This window comes from Anoplopoma fimbria, chromosome 15 (genome assembly GCF_027596085.1).
Source record: "Anoplopoma fimbria isolate UVic2021 breed Golden Eagle Sablefish chromosome 15, Afim_UVic_2022, whole genome shotgun sequence".
Taxonomy (NCBI): Eukaryota; Metazoa; Chordata; class Actinopteri; order Perciformes; family Anoplopomatidae; genus Anoplopoma; species Anoplopoma fimbria.
In genome coordinates, this window is record NC_072463.1 from 6,134,774 (window position 1) to 6,150,979 (window position 16,206).

General features: G+C 41.9%; 1 protein-coding gene across 7 annotated transcripts in view; it reads right to left on the reverse strand.

Moving 5' to 3' along the window:
- The window catches only part of trim9 (tripartite motif containing 9), a 36,445-nt gene extending 21,293 nt beyond the window's left edge, over positions 1–15,152 (reverse strand). For 5 of the 7 annotated variants that reach the window (XM_054613985.1, XM_054613987.1, XM_054613986.1 and 2 more), the window contains exons 1-2: positions 14,277–15,152; positions 305–400 (exon numbers count right to left, since the gene is read on the reverse strand). In XM_054613985.1, coding sequence (XP_054469960.1) covers positions 305–400; positions 14,277–15,152 — 972 coding nt within the window. The remainder of the gene's footprint in view (positions 1–304; positions 401–14,276) is intronic. The other 2 variants (XM_054613983.1, XM_054613988.1) reach the window with 2 other exon arrangements.
- Between the last annotated feature and the right edge of the window lie 1,054 nt (positions 15,153–16,206).

The window sequence follows — 16,206 nt, forward strand, 5'->3', positions numbered from 1 at the left end:
ACATGAAAGAGAGGACTTTGATGTCCTACTGTGCATGTAAATAGTATAATTTTCCACCTGTCATATGCAGCACTATGGCTGGACAATGACCAAATTCCAGGCAGTGAATTAATACGATAAGCCTTTTTGTTTCTGTGGATTACTGCGGCGGCGTGCCGTGGTGGACAGTCTGGGATCACAGAGGGGGGATGAGAGACGGAAACAAACTGCCAAGAAGAGTCAGTGTTTTGCTCCTGGGGTCAAGGATGAGGATGCAGTGTGTAAAGTAGTCCATGTCTGTGTGTCTTTGTGTGTATTTAAGTACCTGGATGTGCTGCACCATGTTTCTCAGCTGAACCAGGAACTCTTTGGCCTCAGTGGCTCGGTCCGACAGGCCGTTGAGAGCTTGAGACAGCTGACCCTGTAGAGAGTAAAGAGAGGCGACGTTAGAGATGCAGCAGCAGCACTGCAGGTATATGGGTTTGTACGGCATTTAAATAACAATAAATTAACAATCCATAATATATAAGTAGGTACTGAATCCTCACAGACAACATCTACTCATGCATGGATGTTTTCTTTCTGGAGGATGCAAACTAGCAACATGTATGTCTATGTGACATACTGCAACAGGGACAGAACCCACACTAAGTGACACACTGAGAAACAACAATAGATTTTCCAAGTTCTAAACACATATATGAGTTTATTGTTCTGCTATCTGTTGCAAAACAAAAATAAATCCCCCCTTTTCATCTTCTGTAAAAAATGTAATTTGTTAAATTGCTGTTAATCTTGCACTCAGGTATAAATACAAATATTGAATCTAATAAATTATCTTATATTTAGGGCTATTCAGTCAAGCTCTTTAATCATATAAAACCTTGAGTTAAGATGGCTATTTTTATTACTGATTTATCGTTGAAGATTCTCTCATTCAAGCTTCTGAATTGTTAAGGTTTTTGCTGTTGTTTATTTGTTTAATATGATAGAAAATTGAGTAACGCTGGGATTTGGACAGCTGGTTGGACAAAACCAGTTTAGGAAATGAATCTAGGCATTTTTTACTTAATGTTTGAATAATCAATTATGAATTATTATCAATCAATCAAGAAAAAACTTGCGACTTAACCGATAATGACAATAATCATTGCAGAAGCTCTCTTCAAAGGCTGGAATATGTAGCTTGACGCACAAAATTTAATCAATCCTTTGTAAGTGGTGATGGAGGGTTTTGTAGGTTTGTAGTTTTTACTTTCTATTTCTCAACATAAGTAATAAACCCTACATCTTGTTCCATGCATGTGTAAGAAACATATATTAATAGGGTCCTTTGAGATTGACAGGAAAGACACATGGAGGCCGCAACAGCACGACATTCCAAACAGCTAAAGTTATTTTAGATGCAGATTCCTGGGCCAGTGTGGTCTGTTAAGTTCAGAAATGTTAGGCGTATAAACAACTTATATACAGCCGGCATGTTGTGAAAATCTCCTCACTCTAAATTTGTCCGTTTTTAAGTTTTGGATGAACTCAAAATGGTTTATTCACAAACAAAGCTGCTTTTCATGGCTTCTGCGAAACTGACATTTTAAAGAGTCAAAGTTTTCACCCCGGAGACAAAATGAACCGTCAGCTTTATTCTCACACACAAAATGACATTTACAGCTCAAACTAAGATGATTTATGTTCAATAAAGCGCTTGACTTTTGCATGGTTTTATTATTGGATTACAGTCCCTGGTCATGTGGAGCAGAGCTCTCCGTACATGTGACGGGAAATACCATTGTGCGATGACACACAAATGCTCCTGTTTGGATAGCGGGGGGGGGAAGAGACGAGTCGTTCATGTATGTGAAGCGCGGTTGTGTGAACAAGGAGGTGGCAGAGCGAGAGGACGCGGCCGCGACCCTGTGGGAAACTCGTACGGTTGAGTGAACAACCGTCAACTTGGGGAGCGTATTGTCTCCTGGGAGGAAAAGAGGGAATCGGGCAAAAAGGGAAAGAAAAAAAAATCACTTCCAGTTCGGATGAGAGCAATAAAACCTGGAACAAGCTGATACAGTGAAAAACACTGTGAAAACAACTCTGTGTCAACGCAGCTCCCGGCATCTGACGTGAGCCGGTCGAATGGGAATCTGTCTGCGGGGGCCAGCAGCTGACCTTTGACCTCAGAGTTTGGGAAACCATGACAGCTGCCGCTAACATGAGACTACTGCACCAAAGGGACAGTCTGAGCCGGTAACAGCTGAGCAAAGACTGGAATGTAAACTTTTCTGTAGGAAACTTCCTCTTTGTTAACTTGGGACTCTTATTTCAACTATCTCCAGAGACCTGCATATGAACTGTACGTTCTCTCCCAAGTTAGTTTGTTTGTCTCAAGGAAATTTACAACCTATGTACAGACTTCAGAGGACAAATGGGCCTTTAAGGATCCAATGAGGTCTTCACTACTTAAAAAAAATGAAATGTTAAATAATAATGAAAAATGTTCATGGTGATATCTTTGAATTGCTTTTTTCTGTCTGACAAACCATCTAAAACTAAAATATATTCGAATAAAAACAACCTTAAACAGATAAATGTAGTCATTTCTCACTTTAACAAAGCAAAAACCAATGTTTCACAATCTTGCTCGCTAAATGGCTTAAACAATTAATTGATTACCAAAGTTTGAGTATGGAAGCTCATTCTCAAACTTTGGGAACAGGATGAAACAAAATATATTGTGAAAATATTTGTCAATCAATCAAATCATTTGAACACTAAAAGAACTGATTCCAATCCAAGTGTAGGGAAAATCAATCAATATAATATGTTAAACCTTTCTAGAAAAGAAAATATCATCATGTCTGTCTATTAAATATGCAGCTATGGCCAGCAGCCTTAATTTAGCATAAAGACTGGAAACACATGGTATTGATCCTCTCATCTAAATCTCGGTGAGAAAGCAAATAAGCGTATTTCACAAAAGGTCACACTATTCTTTTAGGGTATTTATATTTTACCTAGGAGGATAAAAAAAAATGATGATGTAAGGCATTTTAAAATGCCTCCTGATGTGTTAGTCTGTTCAGGTTCAGCCTTGTTTTCTGATATGAGACTACTTCTGATTCTCTGAAGATCAACCTCCATTTCACTTCATCGTTTTAAAATCCTGCCGATCAAACTCAAGTCATCCAAAACGCTCCCTCAGACTCTGGCGGTTTCATTACACACCAGCCGAGTCACTCACACCTGCCCCATTCAGCTTGTCCTAAATTGGAGTTCATTTTCTCGTTCAGCTTTCTCATTTTCCCTCTCCGTACATCTCACAGCGATGGACGTTGAGGGAGCTCATGCTTTCGCCTCGCCCAGTTAACAGTCAGCGTGCGTTCAGTGACAGAGCAGATGAAATGAAAAGCACTTGATTGTCTGGAGGCGTTTTTCCACAGAGCTCGCTCCTAGAAACCAGGTCAAACCGTGCCATGAAAACAGAGGCTGTTTCTGCACAGCCTACGGCTACTTCCTGCCTGGTGGAGACAACAGTGCCATGGCCGGCAGGTCGGGCATATGGAAAGACAGGCTTTAGAAAAAAATGGAGCTCTATGGGACGGAATCCAAAAGTATCACAGTTTGACAGATTTGACAGGTGTAGTTTCTTTTATCAAGTGTAACCGTAAAAATTCATAGTCATTTTTCAAGAATTCTTGATTTCAGACAGGTAGAAAAACGAGCTTCTTCTTACTCTTACCATTTATACTATATATTTCAAGGGATATTCGTATTTATCTCTTATTATACTATTTTTGCATTTATATTTTACACACTTAATAGACATCTCTTCATTTTTTGCCTGCTTGTTTTGCACTGGTTGTGTGTTTTAAGTGTTTGATGCCCACTTTCGTATATACTTATCATTCATTTATCATTATTTACTTGTGTTCTCTTTATATATCGTGTTATATATTGTAGAATTATGCACATAATTTACATTTTACATGGTCTTCTGTTTGCATTTAACGTGGTCCTTTGTTTAGCAAATAGCCTGTAAAAAAGCTGTCGCTGATTTTGCTCTTGTGTTTTACCCTCCAAGCCCTTAGGCCCTACGTATTATCACCCTTTGCTTTGCTTGGTAATGCTGTTGGTAGTAAGCTAGTTAACCGGGCATGCTAACGTTTGCAGGTTATGTTAGAGCAGAGAAACACATTGTTTAATTAATCCCTGACACTTTTGCTTTAATGTTTTATCTCAGGAAAGGCTACAAAAAAACCACCCTCCAAACTCTTGGCTAACGGTGAATTGTGGCCGACATGAAGAGATTTCCATAATTTCTAAGGTGATTGATGAGAACTATTACTAGGCTAATAAGAGTTTGTGCTCAACAACGCTTACATCAATGCAAAGCACATTCAAGCTGGTTCAGGGGCAGTAGAAGTAAAATCATCATGCAACATTAGTGTAAAGAGGAGGATGCTGGAATGTTTGCAATGAGCTATGGAGGATTTGTTGAGGTGGTGGGGGGGTTAGGATAGTCCCTGCTATTTGGGTGCACTAATCATCTCGGTAATTAAGCCGAGTGGGAACACGTGCATGGCATGAATAATTCACAAGCGGCTTCGGGGGCCATTCGGTGCGTTTCATTTTTTATTTATTTTTTTCTCTCTCTGCGGCCGAGCAAACTCGCCAATCTGTCACAGGAAAGCGCCGATGTCAGAGAAGCATCAGAGCCAATTTGGATTAAAGCCCCCGCTAGGAAGTGGGAAGTGCAAGGAAAGAAGGAGGTAGGTGTAATGTCACTGCTAAGCTCTTAAAGCCGCAGCGGAGGAAAAGCAGAACTCCTGAAGCTAATTAAAAAACACACATATATGTACATAAAATGTGTCCACGGTAAAAAAGAGGATTTCGAGTTCCCATAACCTACTTTGAAAAAGCTCGATACCTCTCAGAGAAATGTTTTAAATGCCCTGCTCTTTTCTCAGAGCTTCAGGGTTAAGTACTTTCTCTGGTGTTCTGTCAACAGTCTCTTTAGCCTCACTTAATCCTGTGTGCAGCCTAATACACAGTCTTTTGGTTGCACACTGTAAACAGGCGTAAACAGAGGGGTGAGGTCAACTTCTGGTGACAGAAGACATCAAACACACAGCTCACACTGAAAACAAACTATGAAAGAAATTGAAAATTAATGTGATTTTGCACAGCTTGATAACTGATTGTGTTTCCCCCTACAGTTATCAGTAACCAGAGACTCCAACATGAAAGGTTGTGGTTGTTTACACGCACCGCCGCAGCCCTCAGAGAATACAGTTTGAAATATTAAGCAAGGCGACTTGATGATATTTACCGCCTTGGGAACCTCTCTGTTGTTAAAAATTAAGCTCTAACATCCTCCAACATGCTAGAGAGAGTTGAGAGTTGGCCAGATTGTGACACTCCTCCGTGTTTAACAAGATCCCATATGAAACCCGTCTTCCACGGGCAGAACCTAAGTGGCTGGTGCATTATTCATCGCTTATATCTGCCGTCATCAATAATGCAGGAGAAGTCGTTAGCTATCCACACACACTGATGAGAAACGGCAATGAAACTAGGGTGTTAAAAAAGTTGCCACAGTTTTATCATGTCGGAAACAGAGTCCTTATTTGACGGACACCTGGGACGGCACAGTAGGATGTGGGGCAGAAGTGATCTATTCTTGTCAGAGATGGAATTATCAGGCGATGGCGGCGTCTTCTGCAGATCATCGTGTCGCCTGAACATGTCGATCTTGTCTGAATGTCTCGAAAAGAACCAATCGAGTCCAGAGAAAGAGTGAAATGGAGATTGTATGCTGTTAAAGCTGTGGAGGAGGAAGAGGGAGAGGAAGGTGTTTAAAAGGTCCCGTCAGGTCGTTCAGTCAGTCGTCAATTACTCTCTTCTTTTAGTAGAGCATCTTTTTAGTAAAATTATTGAAACAGCAACATTTGATGTCCGTCACTTCGTTGGCTGTCAAATAAAGGCATAAAATTCTCTCGAACATCACTTTAAAAAATGATGTTTTTGCCACTTTTGGGATTCAGCATTTGGGCTTTACACCTTTAAATTCCTGCTGTAGGTCGATTTGTTGATTTGTTGATTTTCTCATAAAGATTGCGAAATTGTCTTTTCTGCTTTGTTTTCTGGGTCAGACATTACTTCATTAAATCCTCTTCATGCGTGTAGAGTGGCTAAAAGCTTCTGTTTTAAAGGCCCTTTCACAGACACAGCTGTTTTAAATCACCATGGTTGATTTGACCTTTAATCAGACGGAAGTTGCTTTTTCCAACATAATTTGATTCACACAAGGTCGGACAAAATGGAGGATAAACAATATCCTCTGCCGTGTGCTGATAATTATAAAGCTGTTAGTTGTCTTGCCCTAAAAACAGGTGAAACAGGAGAGTGAGAGAGCTGTCAGTGGTGTGCGGTTTGTTCATGCCCACGCGTTTGAGAGATGTCCAAACAGGCAACATAAGTAAAAACACCTGTGTGGATGTGCGAGGTGTGTGTGTGTGTGTGTGTGTGTGTGTGTGTGTGGTGTGTGTGTGTGTGTGAGTAGGTGTGTGTGTGAGAGCTTTGAAGGTCTGAGGCTGAACTAATTTCAAAATGAGGAGTTACGCAGTTCCAGACATGCATGGATTAAATTAATGTGGATATTAATAGTAGAATGTGCTGCTTATGTCAGGTAGTCTGTGATGTTAAAAGCAAAGTCTGACATAATCTCACCGACTCAGGGGCCATCATGATGATATTTTGGGCTGTATTTTGATCGGTCATTGCTGCAGGGTACATAGCATATTGTTTATGGCCAGGCAAATGAATATATCCGTGGAGAAGCTGAGAACAGGTTAAATTAGAAGGAATACGAATATTAATAATTAGAATTCGGGAGAGATTTTAGTCAGATATATGTCCAAACACATGACAAGTAGCCTCAATTTAAGAAATGAATAAACAAGGTGGACACAATTTGGTCATTATGCTCAGAATCCTTTATATGCTCAAACATGATCATCTCATCTATCTCGTTCAACCATCATTAACTGTAAGGTAAGTGTGTCAATAATGTTGCTATGGTTACCTGCAGTCTAATATAAAAGGGGGAGCTGAGGACTTGATTAGATAGAAACAATGAATGAGGTGTCCCAGCATGCACTTTTAAAAGATTCCTGTCAGCCAATCAGGAAACAGGAGTTTTCTGTTGCCATGGTGAATCAGGCTACATTCTGTAGCTACAACTGTCCATGTGACCAGCTCTTTTTTGATGTCTGTCTATTTTCTTTGTGGCATCCTGGATTTTGATCTAATCCCAACAACATTTAACTCAATCAGATGAAGCTCTGATCATTTTGGATCAAATCAGATTTCTGCTCCGTAAAGTCTTTTAAGTCACTGATGATGATAATTATGACGATGATGAAAACGGGGTCACTGCAAGCCGTAACCTGTCCTGCACAGAATTCAGGTTGAGCTTAATGTCTTACTTATGTCCTAATTAAATGTGGGCTGACGGTGTTAGGGCACCCAGATGTGACGGAGCATGATTAATTATTCTTTGTTAAAATCCTCCTACCAATCTGATAACTTCCTTTTGGTTTGGACTCATTTATGTAGAGAAAATAAGAAAGAAAAAAAAATGTATTTCCCAAGTTGGGCCACAGATGGAAACTGGCACATTGGAGTTTGAGGCATTTATCTCTCTCCAGTTCCTCGCCTGGAGCAAGTTGAAATATTCAGCTGGTCTGTGTTCCCACCCTGAGAAGTTATATAAAAATATGTCAAACTGAAAAATACCTTCAGTGCTTAAGTTTTTTCTGTGTGGCCCGAGGATGACAAGATGACTCAGACTAAACATGAAGTATTCTGTAGAGTACCTCGTCAAACTCGGTGAGACGTTCAGCACCGCTCTGCCTCTCTTTGCTGCTCAGTCCCTGTTTCACTTCCTCTCTTTTTCGGGCATTCTGGGTCATTCTGTCGCTTTCATTTTCCCTTTTCTTCATCTCCCTCTTTCATTAACATTTACACAGCTAATCTCTTAACATGGCAGCTCGAGGGGTAAATATCACCGTCTGTAATGGAGCGGCGTCAACCTAAATGGCTTTGAGACCCCACTGTGAAATCTCATTCTCTACAGACGTCTGTCCCGCCTCTGTCCTCCGTCTCATCCCCATATCTGTGGATCACAGTCTGCTGTCATGATCATCATTTTATCTGAACACGATCACTTATACTGCAGTGATTCACAAACTGTGGCTCACATACCAATGGTGGTACGCAGGAGCCTTTCTAAAAGGCCGAACAACTGCACTCCAACAAGTCCTTAACTTTAAACCAAAAGAATGTCATTTTATTTTATTACAGACCAATAGTTTTACATATACACATCACATTACCATAATGTAAAAAAATGCTGTAGAGGTGAGTTTGTTGGTATCTGCAATGGGAAGTACTACTTATTTGGTACAATGTAGTACATAGTCTGAAAAGTTTGGGAATGTCTGACTTTGGCAAAGACTATGTACTTAAAGATTTAGTCCACGTTGCCACCACAGGATGCTGGCTGACTCGATGTAAACAACTTGGACTCAGGAGGACTCAGAACCGAACACAGTAGTCATGACTTGCTGTCTCGGAGCAAAGTTGGGTGATATGGCCAAAGATCTGTATCATAATGTATAAACTAACGAACATTTTGGAAATGTTTACATCCTTGTTTACTCATGAAAGTCCACAGTCCACAGTCAAAAAAAAGTCCAGAACCCAATACTGTTCAAACTGTTATTAACCAGGGCAAACGTTTAGCCAAGAAAAGTGACAGAAAATAGATATTCTTACTATTATTACCATAAAGGTAAATTAAACACTTAATTGTGATATTAGAGTGGATGATACTATCTTCTCTTTATTCTAAATATGTTGTAAAAATGTCATTTTTAACTATCAACAGGGCTCACTAGTCTGCGTCATATAATCTGTTGAAAGACCATGTTTTAAATCTTGTACGTCAAAGCAGCATTAATAAATCTATTGGCCATTTGGGGACAGCGGAACAAGCGGTAAACACAACATCGACATATTTATCACCCATAACCAAATCCAATAATCACTCTCCTTATCTTTTCCTTGTCTAATCTCAGAGGTAAAATCTGTCTCTTCAGCCACCAAATGCTCGTCTTTGTTCGCAAGCTGGTCGCTAACTGTCTCCGTCTGCTGTACAGTCGGTTTAACAAAGCTGTTCCACTACAAACAGGACAGAATGGTTGAAAGTATTGATGCTTTGTTTTGTTTGAAGTTGCAGAAACTCGCGTTTGAAGCATGTGACAGCTAACATTAGCATTATCACTTTGGTCCACGGCTTCTAACCTCAGTATCTGCAAATGGCGGCTGTACTGTGCCTACAAATATTTGTGTTGCTAATGATTTAACCAATTTCTGTGATATAGATCATTAGTTCACACTCGCGGTTGCCATGCTGTTATTTATGATAAAGCCGTCACACTGTATTTTGCATCTGGACAAATAGTTGCATGGCACATTGAACCATTGAGGTTCATTAATAATCTGGACGGGACAGTCGCATGCTGGTCTTTGTCTGGGTGTCCTGGGTGTGGAGCAGCAGCACAGCGGGGGAGCAGATTCAGACTGACATCCAGCCTCATTACTACCAGCAGACAGGAGTTAAAGCAGGAGAGATAGATGTGGAATCCCGCCGCCAGAGTCTGACTCTTCAAGGCTTTTCCTTCGCTGCTCCCGCTGAGCTGCAGGCCGCTCATCCAGACACGAATCGGCCTCAAGATTGAGACGAGTCTTTTAGTATTCGTCCCCGTGCCTGCTCTGTCTGCACTCGTTAGCCTGCTTTTTGGGGCATCTTGGCTGAGAGCATCTGTGTTGACTTGGTATCAAGGTGTGCAAGGGCGTCTGTTCCAGTCAGGATCAAACACATGGTGACATTAAAGGGGAGCATATGTGCACACTAGAATGGAAAAAAAAAAAAAAAATCCTTAAATCACTTGTGAATTCCTGAAATGACTCACTTCTACTTCTACAAGGTTTTTTCTTCTTGCATGTAGAGCTCAAAGGGAAATTTTCAGGGACGTCGGAGATCAAATCTCCCTTGCAGCCTCTGATTTATCTCTCGGTTCGTGGCAAGAGGGCAAATTGCTAATTTTATGCTACAGTCTGCTACTTATTTTCTGTAACCCCCCACATCTTCTTGTACATAAGCTTCCGTGTGATTAATCACCTTTAATTGCCTCTAAACACACTGAGGCGACAGAGGGTTGACCTAGTTTGCATTCAGGGTCCTGGGCGACCTCTTGTGACATCCGTGAAGAGCAGAGGACCGCTCACCATGTCGGGGGTTTGACGCTCCGACGATGCCCCTTTGCTCTTTTTAATGTGATTTACAGAGATTAGCAGAGACGTCCTGTCACCACATAAAACCCTCTGACACAAATGTGAAGAGGCAGACGAGGTTTGGGGGCGATACACACGATGGAGCTCTTAGATTTCTTCTCGCCTTTGGTGACTGAAATTGACTTTGGAGTCATGAAATTGATTACCATCGCGGTTTAGACACGGTCACGCAGTCCAAAAGGGGAGGGTTGGCGATAAAACATGGTGTTTTTTATTGCCTGTAAGACGTCTGAGGAAAAAAGCGAGAGTAATGATCTGGAGCCACGTTCATTTAGTCACAAATGTTCTGTAGAGGGAGGAGGGAAAGGCTGCAAGGCTTCTGGGATGGATCCCTTGAGAGGTCCGGTATCTTGGAGACCTCCGCTGCTCCGCACATCAAGAGGGATTTGGTTGCCATGACGGCAGGTGGTTCAACTCCGTCTCCACAAAGAGAGAAATGTTTCACAAAGATAAAGAGAGAAAGCACAGTTTGTCCCAGCGTCACACGCCAACGATGATGATGATGATGATGGTGGTTCAGATTAAAAAACCTTGAAGTAAAAAATACCAGTTGGAAAATAGAAGAGATCTTATTAAATGATATCAGCGTGTTTCTGCTCGCAAATGTAAATGCTGCAGGTGTGGATTTTAGATTTTGTCGCAAAGTAACAAGTTTCTTAGTGATTTGTACTTGCATCAACATTAGACAGCGATGCTGAAACATGCGGCAACCCAGTCACAAGATCAAACAACCAACAGCTTTGATCAGTTTTAAGGGAAAAGACAGATGTTTGTGTTTATGTGCATTTATTTGCTGGTTGTATGAGATTATCTGTGAGAGAACGTGTATTAGAAGACTAAATGGTTTTGCATATGGCTAAAGCAAAAACTTAAAGTTGCACAAGCCTTTATTTTCATATATTAAATGGATTAAATGACCATGTTTTAAAGAAAGATGTCGCTCGTAGTGATGAACACAGACCGAATCCTCATCCGTCTCTTCAGCTCTGTCAGCGTTTTAGCGTCTTTCAGCTCATTGTCTCTACTGTTTGGATTCACTCTCAGCAGACGGTGGTTTCTAGCAGAAACGCTCTTTAAATCCTCTGTTTGCTACCTACCCAACGACAAACAGCTGACAGACACAGTTAGTGACTAGCTGGTGAACAAAGTGGAGCATTTAACAGCTAACTAGCCAGGTATGTTGGTTTTCTTCAGGAGTTGGAGGAGACAAAATAGAGCTAAAAGAAACTTGTGCGTGATGGACAAGAAGCACGACTCAAAATGTCAATGTTGCTTTGTGTCTGCTGGGTGTTTAAATAAGCAACTGTTCGACTACTTGTGTTAATATGTCAGTGTTGTGTTTACATCTTGACATTAAGTGTTCAGGAATTATCAATGGATGCTGCTTTAAAGATGTACAAGTCAAGAAAATAAACACAACTGACAGTGTACGTTTTGTGGCTAGCGTCATCTACCAAAGACACGTAGCTTACAGCTGCAGCATGTGCACACTATATATGTTGTATCTGTGAACAATGGTGAACATTGAAATCAGGGTGATTAAAGTACAACTTATTATGTGACATGGATGCAAACATGTATTACACAAAGTAGATCTTGTGTCTGCAAAGATAATACTTTGACCAGTTAAAGTGATGAATCAATTAGAAAACATTATTGAGAAGTTGATTGAGAGAAAAAGTATCAAATGTTTTCTGGGTCCAGCTTCTTAAATGTGAGGACTAATATTTTGGGGAGTTTGGACTTATGCAACAAGCTATTTGAAAACTTTAGTTTTACTATTTTCTAACAGTGTTTAATTGAAAGAATGTGGGTGAAGCCACAAAACATTATATTTCAGGTAATTTCAATGTCCATCAGAGTTAAACGCCAAGCAACTCTGAGTAGAGGCCGATTCGATTTCAGAGGAATCCACTCTCCTGAGTTTCTACACTTTCTACATTATACTTAAGTACAAGTGACACGTGAGAATCTACAGTGTGCCTGCAGGATATGGAAAACTGTTTCATATCTCCCCTGGTGAATTATGTGAGGAACAACCCGAAGCTCTGAAAGATGCCCATCCTCAACGCCGCCAGCTCCAAACTCCACGCCATCTGTCACAGTTCTGCAGGCGGCAGCTTCAGATATCAGGTCAGAAATGAGCAGGTGCCATGGTAGAAGCCAAAAACAAAACAGGAGGACAGGCTGCATATTGGCACCAATGTTACTGTTGCCATCGATGGGTTTCTAAAAATGCTCCCTTTTTTTTTTTGTTGAGTTTTTTGAGTTTGGATCCAAGAAAGATGAGGCAGAAAAGGTCGGCAACTTCTCAAGTGATGGCAATCTGATGTGAGTGAAATGATCAACCCCCCTCTGATTTTTCCATCAATTTCACAATTGCCTCATACATCTGAGGTGACACTCTATCTCCACCACCATCCAGAGGAGATGATTGCACTGGAGGTCTGTTAAATGGCTGTTTTGGAGACACACAGGTCCAATTCTGACTGCAGATGACAAGGACAGCTGCTCTACGAGGTGTGTGTGCACAAAAACTCACATGCATTCACCACTATATATTTATTTATGGTTTTCTCATGGAAACCAGGCAACACCATCACCCTTCTTTGTATTTGTGTGTGAGAGAGTATTGAAGAGCATCTATATCTAGCTCGACATCCACCCTCTGCAACTGGAAGCTGTGGAGGCGAGGGTTGCGGCTGCAGAGGCGTAGATTCACTGCAGCCCTCCGAAACACCTCCCTGCCCACAACAACAACAACAACAACAACAACTCGGCTTCCGAAATAGCACCTCAATCCACACCGAAAAGGCCTGCTTCACTGCAGCGTAGCTCCAATATTAGCCGTGCCTAATGATCTCTGGGGGCGCCTGTTGAGCTGTCAGAGCACAGAGGGGGAGTGGAACATACATACATACATATATATATATATATATATATAGAGTGAAGGAATCTGCAGTATGGACGCTCAGGAGACAAATGGTCAAGAGCTGAAATCATGTCAGAATCACTGCACAGCTTCAGTGCATAATGTTGAAAGGAGGAGAAGCAGCAGTGTCCCGTTGATAAAGGAGGCCTGCTCCTGGTTGTCCTCTCGTGAACAGAATGTGTAATAGAGCTGCTTCCTGACAGCTTTGCGCACCAAAGGACAGCAGAGTATCCCAGTGTGGAGACCTGCGCATTTTTATGAAGCTGGCTGAAATGTGAGCTGTAGGATTGTGAGGGGAGGGGGGGCAAATTCATCTACCTACTATATTGTGTATTATAAGGCGTTTTTTTCATTTAAATCCAATGTGACTGAGAGAATACATCCTCTCTGTATGTATATGTATATATATATATATATATATATATATATATATATATATATATATATATACATATACATATACAGAGAGAATACATCCTCTCTGTATGTATATATATATATATATATATATATATATATATATATATATATATACATACATATATATATATATACATATCATATATATATAGAGAGAATACATCCCTCTGTATGTATATATATATATATATATATATATATATATATATATATATATATATATATATATATATATATATATATATATATACAGCTGGATGAGAAGCAGTATATATATATATATAATCTGCTGGATGCGAAGCAGAACTGACAAGATACAGCGCACATTATATTCAAGGCGGACTTGTTGCTCAGCTCAGAGGCTGATGAATCACTGTGAATAAAAGCTGCACACACACACACACACACACACACACACACACACACACACACACACACACACACACACACACACACACAGAAAAAGACGCACTGGTAGAACAGCACATACACATTTGCATCTTTCCCATCTTCCTCTTCTTTACGCACGTACCTTGTGCAGCTTCCACATGGCGCCCAGAGCTTTGACTTCGTGCGTGCCGTGCTTGCCCTCCTCCAGACACTGGTAACACACGGGCATCTTGCACTGCACGCAGTACATGCTCAGGTTCTCCAGCTCATGCTCCGTGCACGTGGAGGTTTTCCGCGGACTGGTGCGCCGACTGATCCGCCCCTGCGCCGGCGGCACCAGGCGATGCTTGGCGAGGGGACCGCGGGGAGGGTGGCACCGGAGGCGGCACGGCTCGCAGTAGAAGACGTCGCACTGCTCGCACATCACCGTGGCCTCCTTCGGGCTCTTCTCGCACAGCTGGCACTTGAGAGCGGCCGCTTTGCTCTGCTGGTACCTGTCCACCACCCCCTCCAGGACACGGTTCTTGGGGAATCCACGGAGACCCCGCTCGTCCAGGATGAGGCTGCGGTGACACTGCGGGCAAGTGATGCAGGAGTTGCGGGGGATCGGGGGCAGAGAGCCGGGCTGCGGGAGAAGAAGGAGCTGCTGGTGCTGAGGAGGAGGAGGAGGAGGAGGAGGAGGATGGGGAGGCTGCTGCAGGACGGACGGGGGGAAGACCCGCACCCCGTTAGGTGATTTCTGACACGGGGTGGTCGGTGCGCTCACGAAGCCCCCGTAGGAACCGTACCCACTGTCCGCCTCGCTGTACAAACTCATTTTATCCAAATCCAGGTAGTCGTAGTCGGAGACGCCGGATCCGGAGGCTCGGCTGCTCTGCGGGGACTCCGCGTCCGGGGTCTGGACGAGAATATTCCGGGCACACGCCTGGCAGATGTTGTGGGAGCACGGCAGGATGATGGGCTCCCGGAAGAAAGAGCCGCACACGGGGCATTTCAACTCTTCCTCCATCTCGTCCATGACGGCTCTCGGAGAGGTGAGAGGATCCACGGCTGCAGAGAGGGGAGAAGTTACCGCAGAGAGTGCTGGGAGCTCCGGTTCACGGTCCTACTGCGATGCGCTCTGCCGGTGCAACCTTGACCGGAGGAAAGGGAAGGCAGACTAACTGATACACACACAGTAACACACACACACACACGTCCTAACCAATAGGCGAGCGGCATCGCCTCAGAACGGGCTGCCATTGGATAACCAGTGGATCCCAAACAAGCATTGGATGAGTCAGCTGTCAGTGAGGAGAGGGGTCTGTTAATGAGCTTTACAGAGGGATGGAACAGCAGATATATGGCCTCTCACTGCACATGTAAGCTCATTTGTCTGTGTAGTTGTATAGTATGTGTATTTATTGTCTGTGTAGTTGTATAGTATGTGTATTTATTGTCTGTGTAGTTGTATAGTATGTGTATTTATTGTCTGTGTAGTTGTATAGTATGTGTATTTATTGTCTGTGTCTGTGTAGTTGTATAGTATGTGTATTTATTGTCTGTGTCTGTGTAGTTGTATAGTATGTGTATTTATTGTCTGTGTAGTTGTATAGTATGTGTATTTATTGTCTGTGTAGTTGTATAGTATGTGTATTTATTGTCTGTGTAGTTGTATAGTATGTGTATTTATTGTCTGTGTAGTTGTATAGTATGTGTATTTATTGTCTGTGTCTGTAGTTGAGCTGCTGCAACACTTGAATTTCCCCCATGGGGATCAATAAAGGAATATAATAATTGTTTAGGGCATTATTAGGAGAACAACGAGATACTATGCGTTCAATGCAGAACAGTTATTAAAATGTGCTCATGCAGAAATAATAGATCATTTATGTTAGTTCTATTAAGACAAGCAAAGACAATGCTGAGGAGAAGATGCCCTCTTTAAGCGGATTAGTGAATTTACTTAAAGAAAGAGCAGCAGAACAACAATGTAAACTTATTCAATGATTAAGTACAAAGCATGCATTTAAACTGTTGCTAAAGCAAAAGCAGTATCTTGCTGATCTGTATGAAAAGTAAAATCACTCATG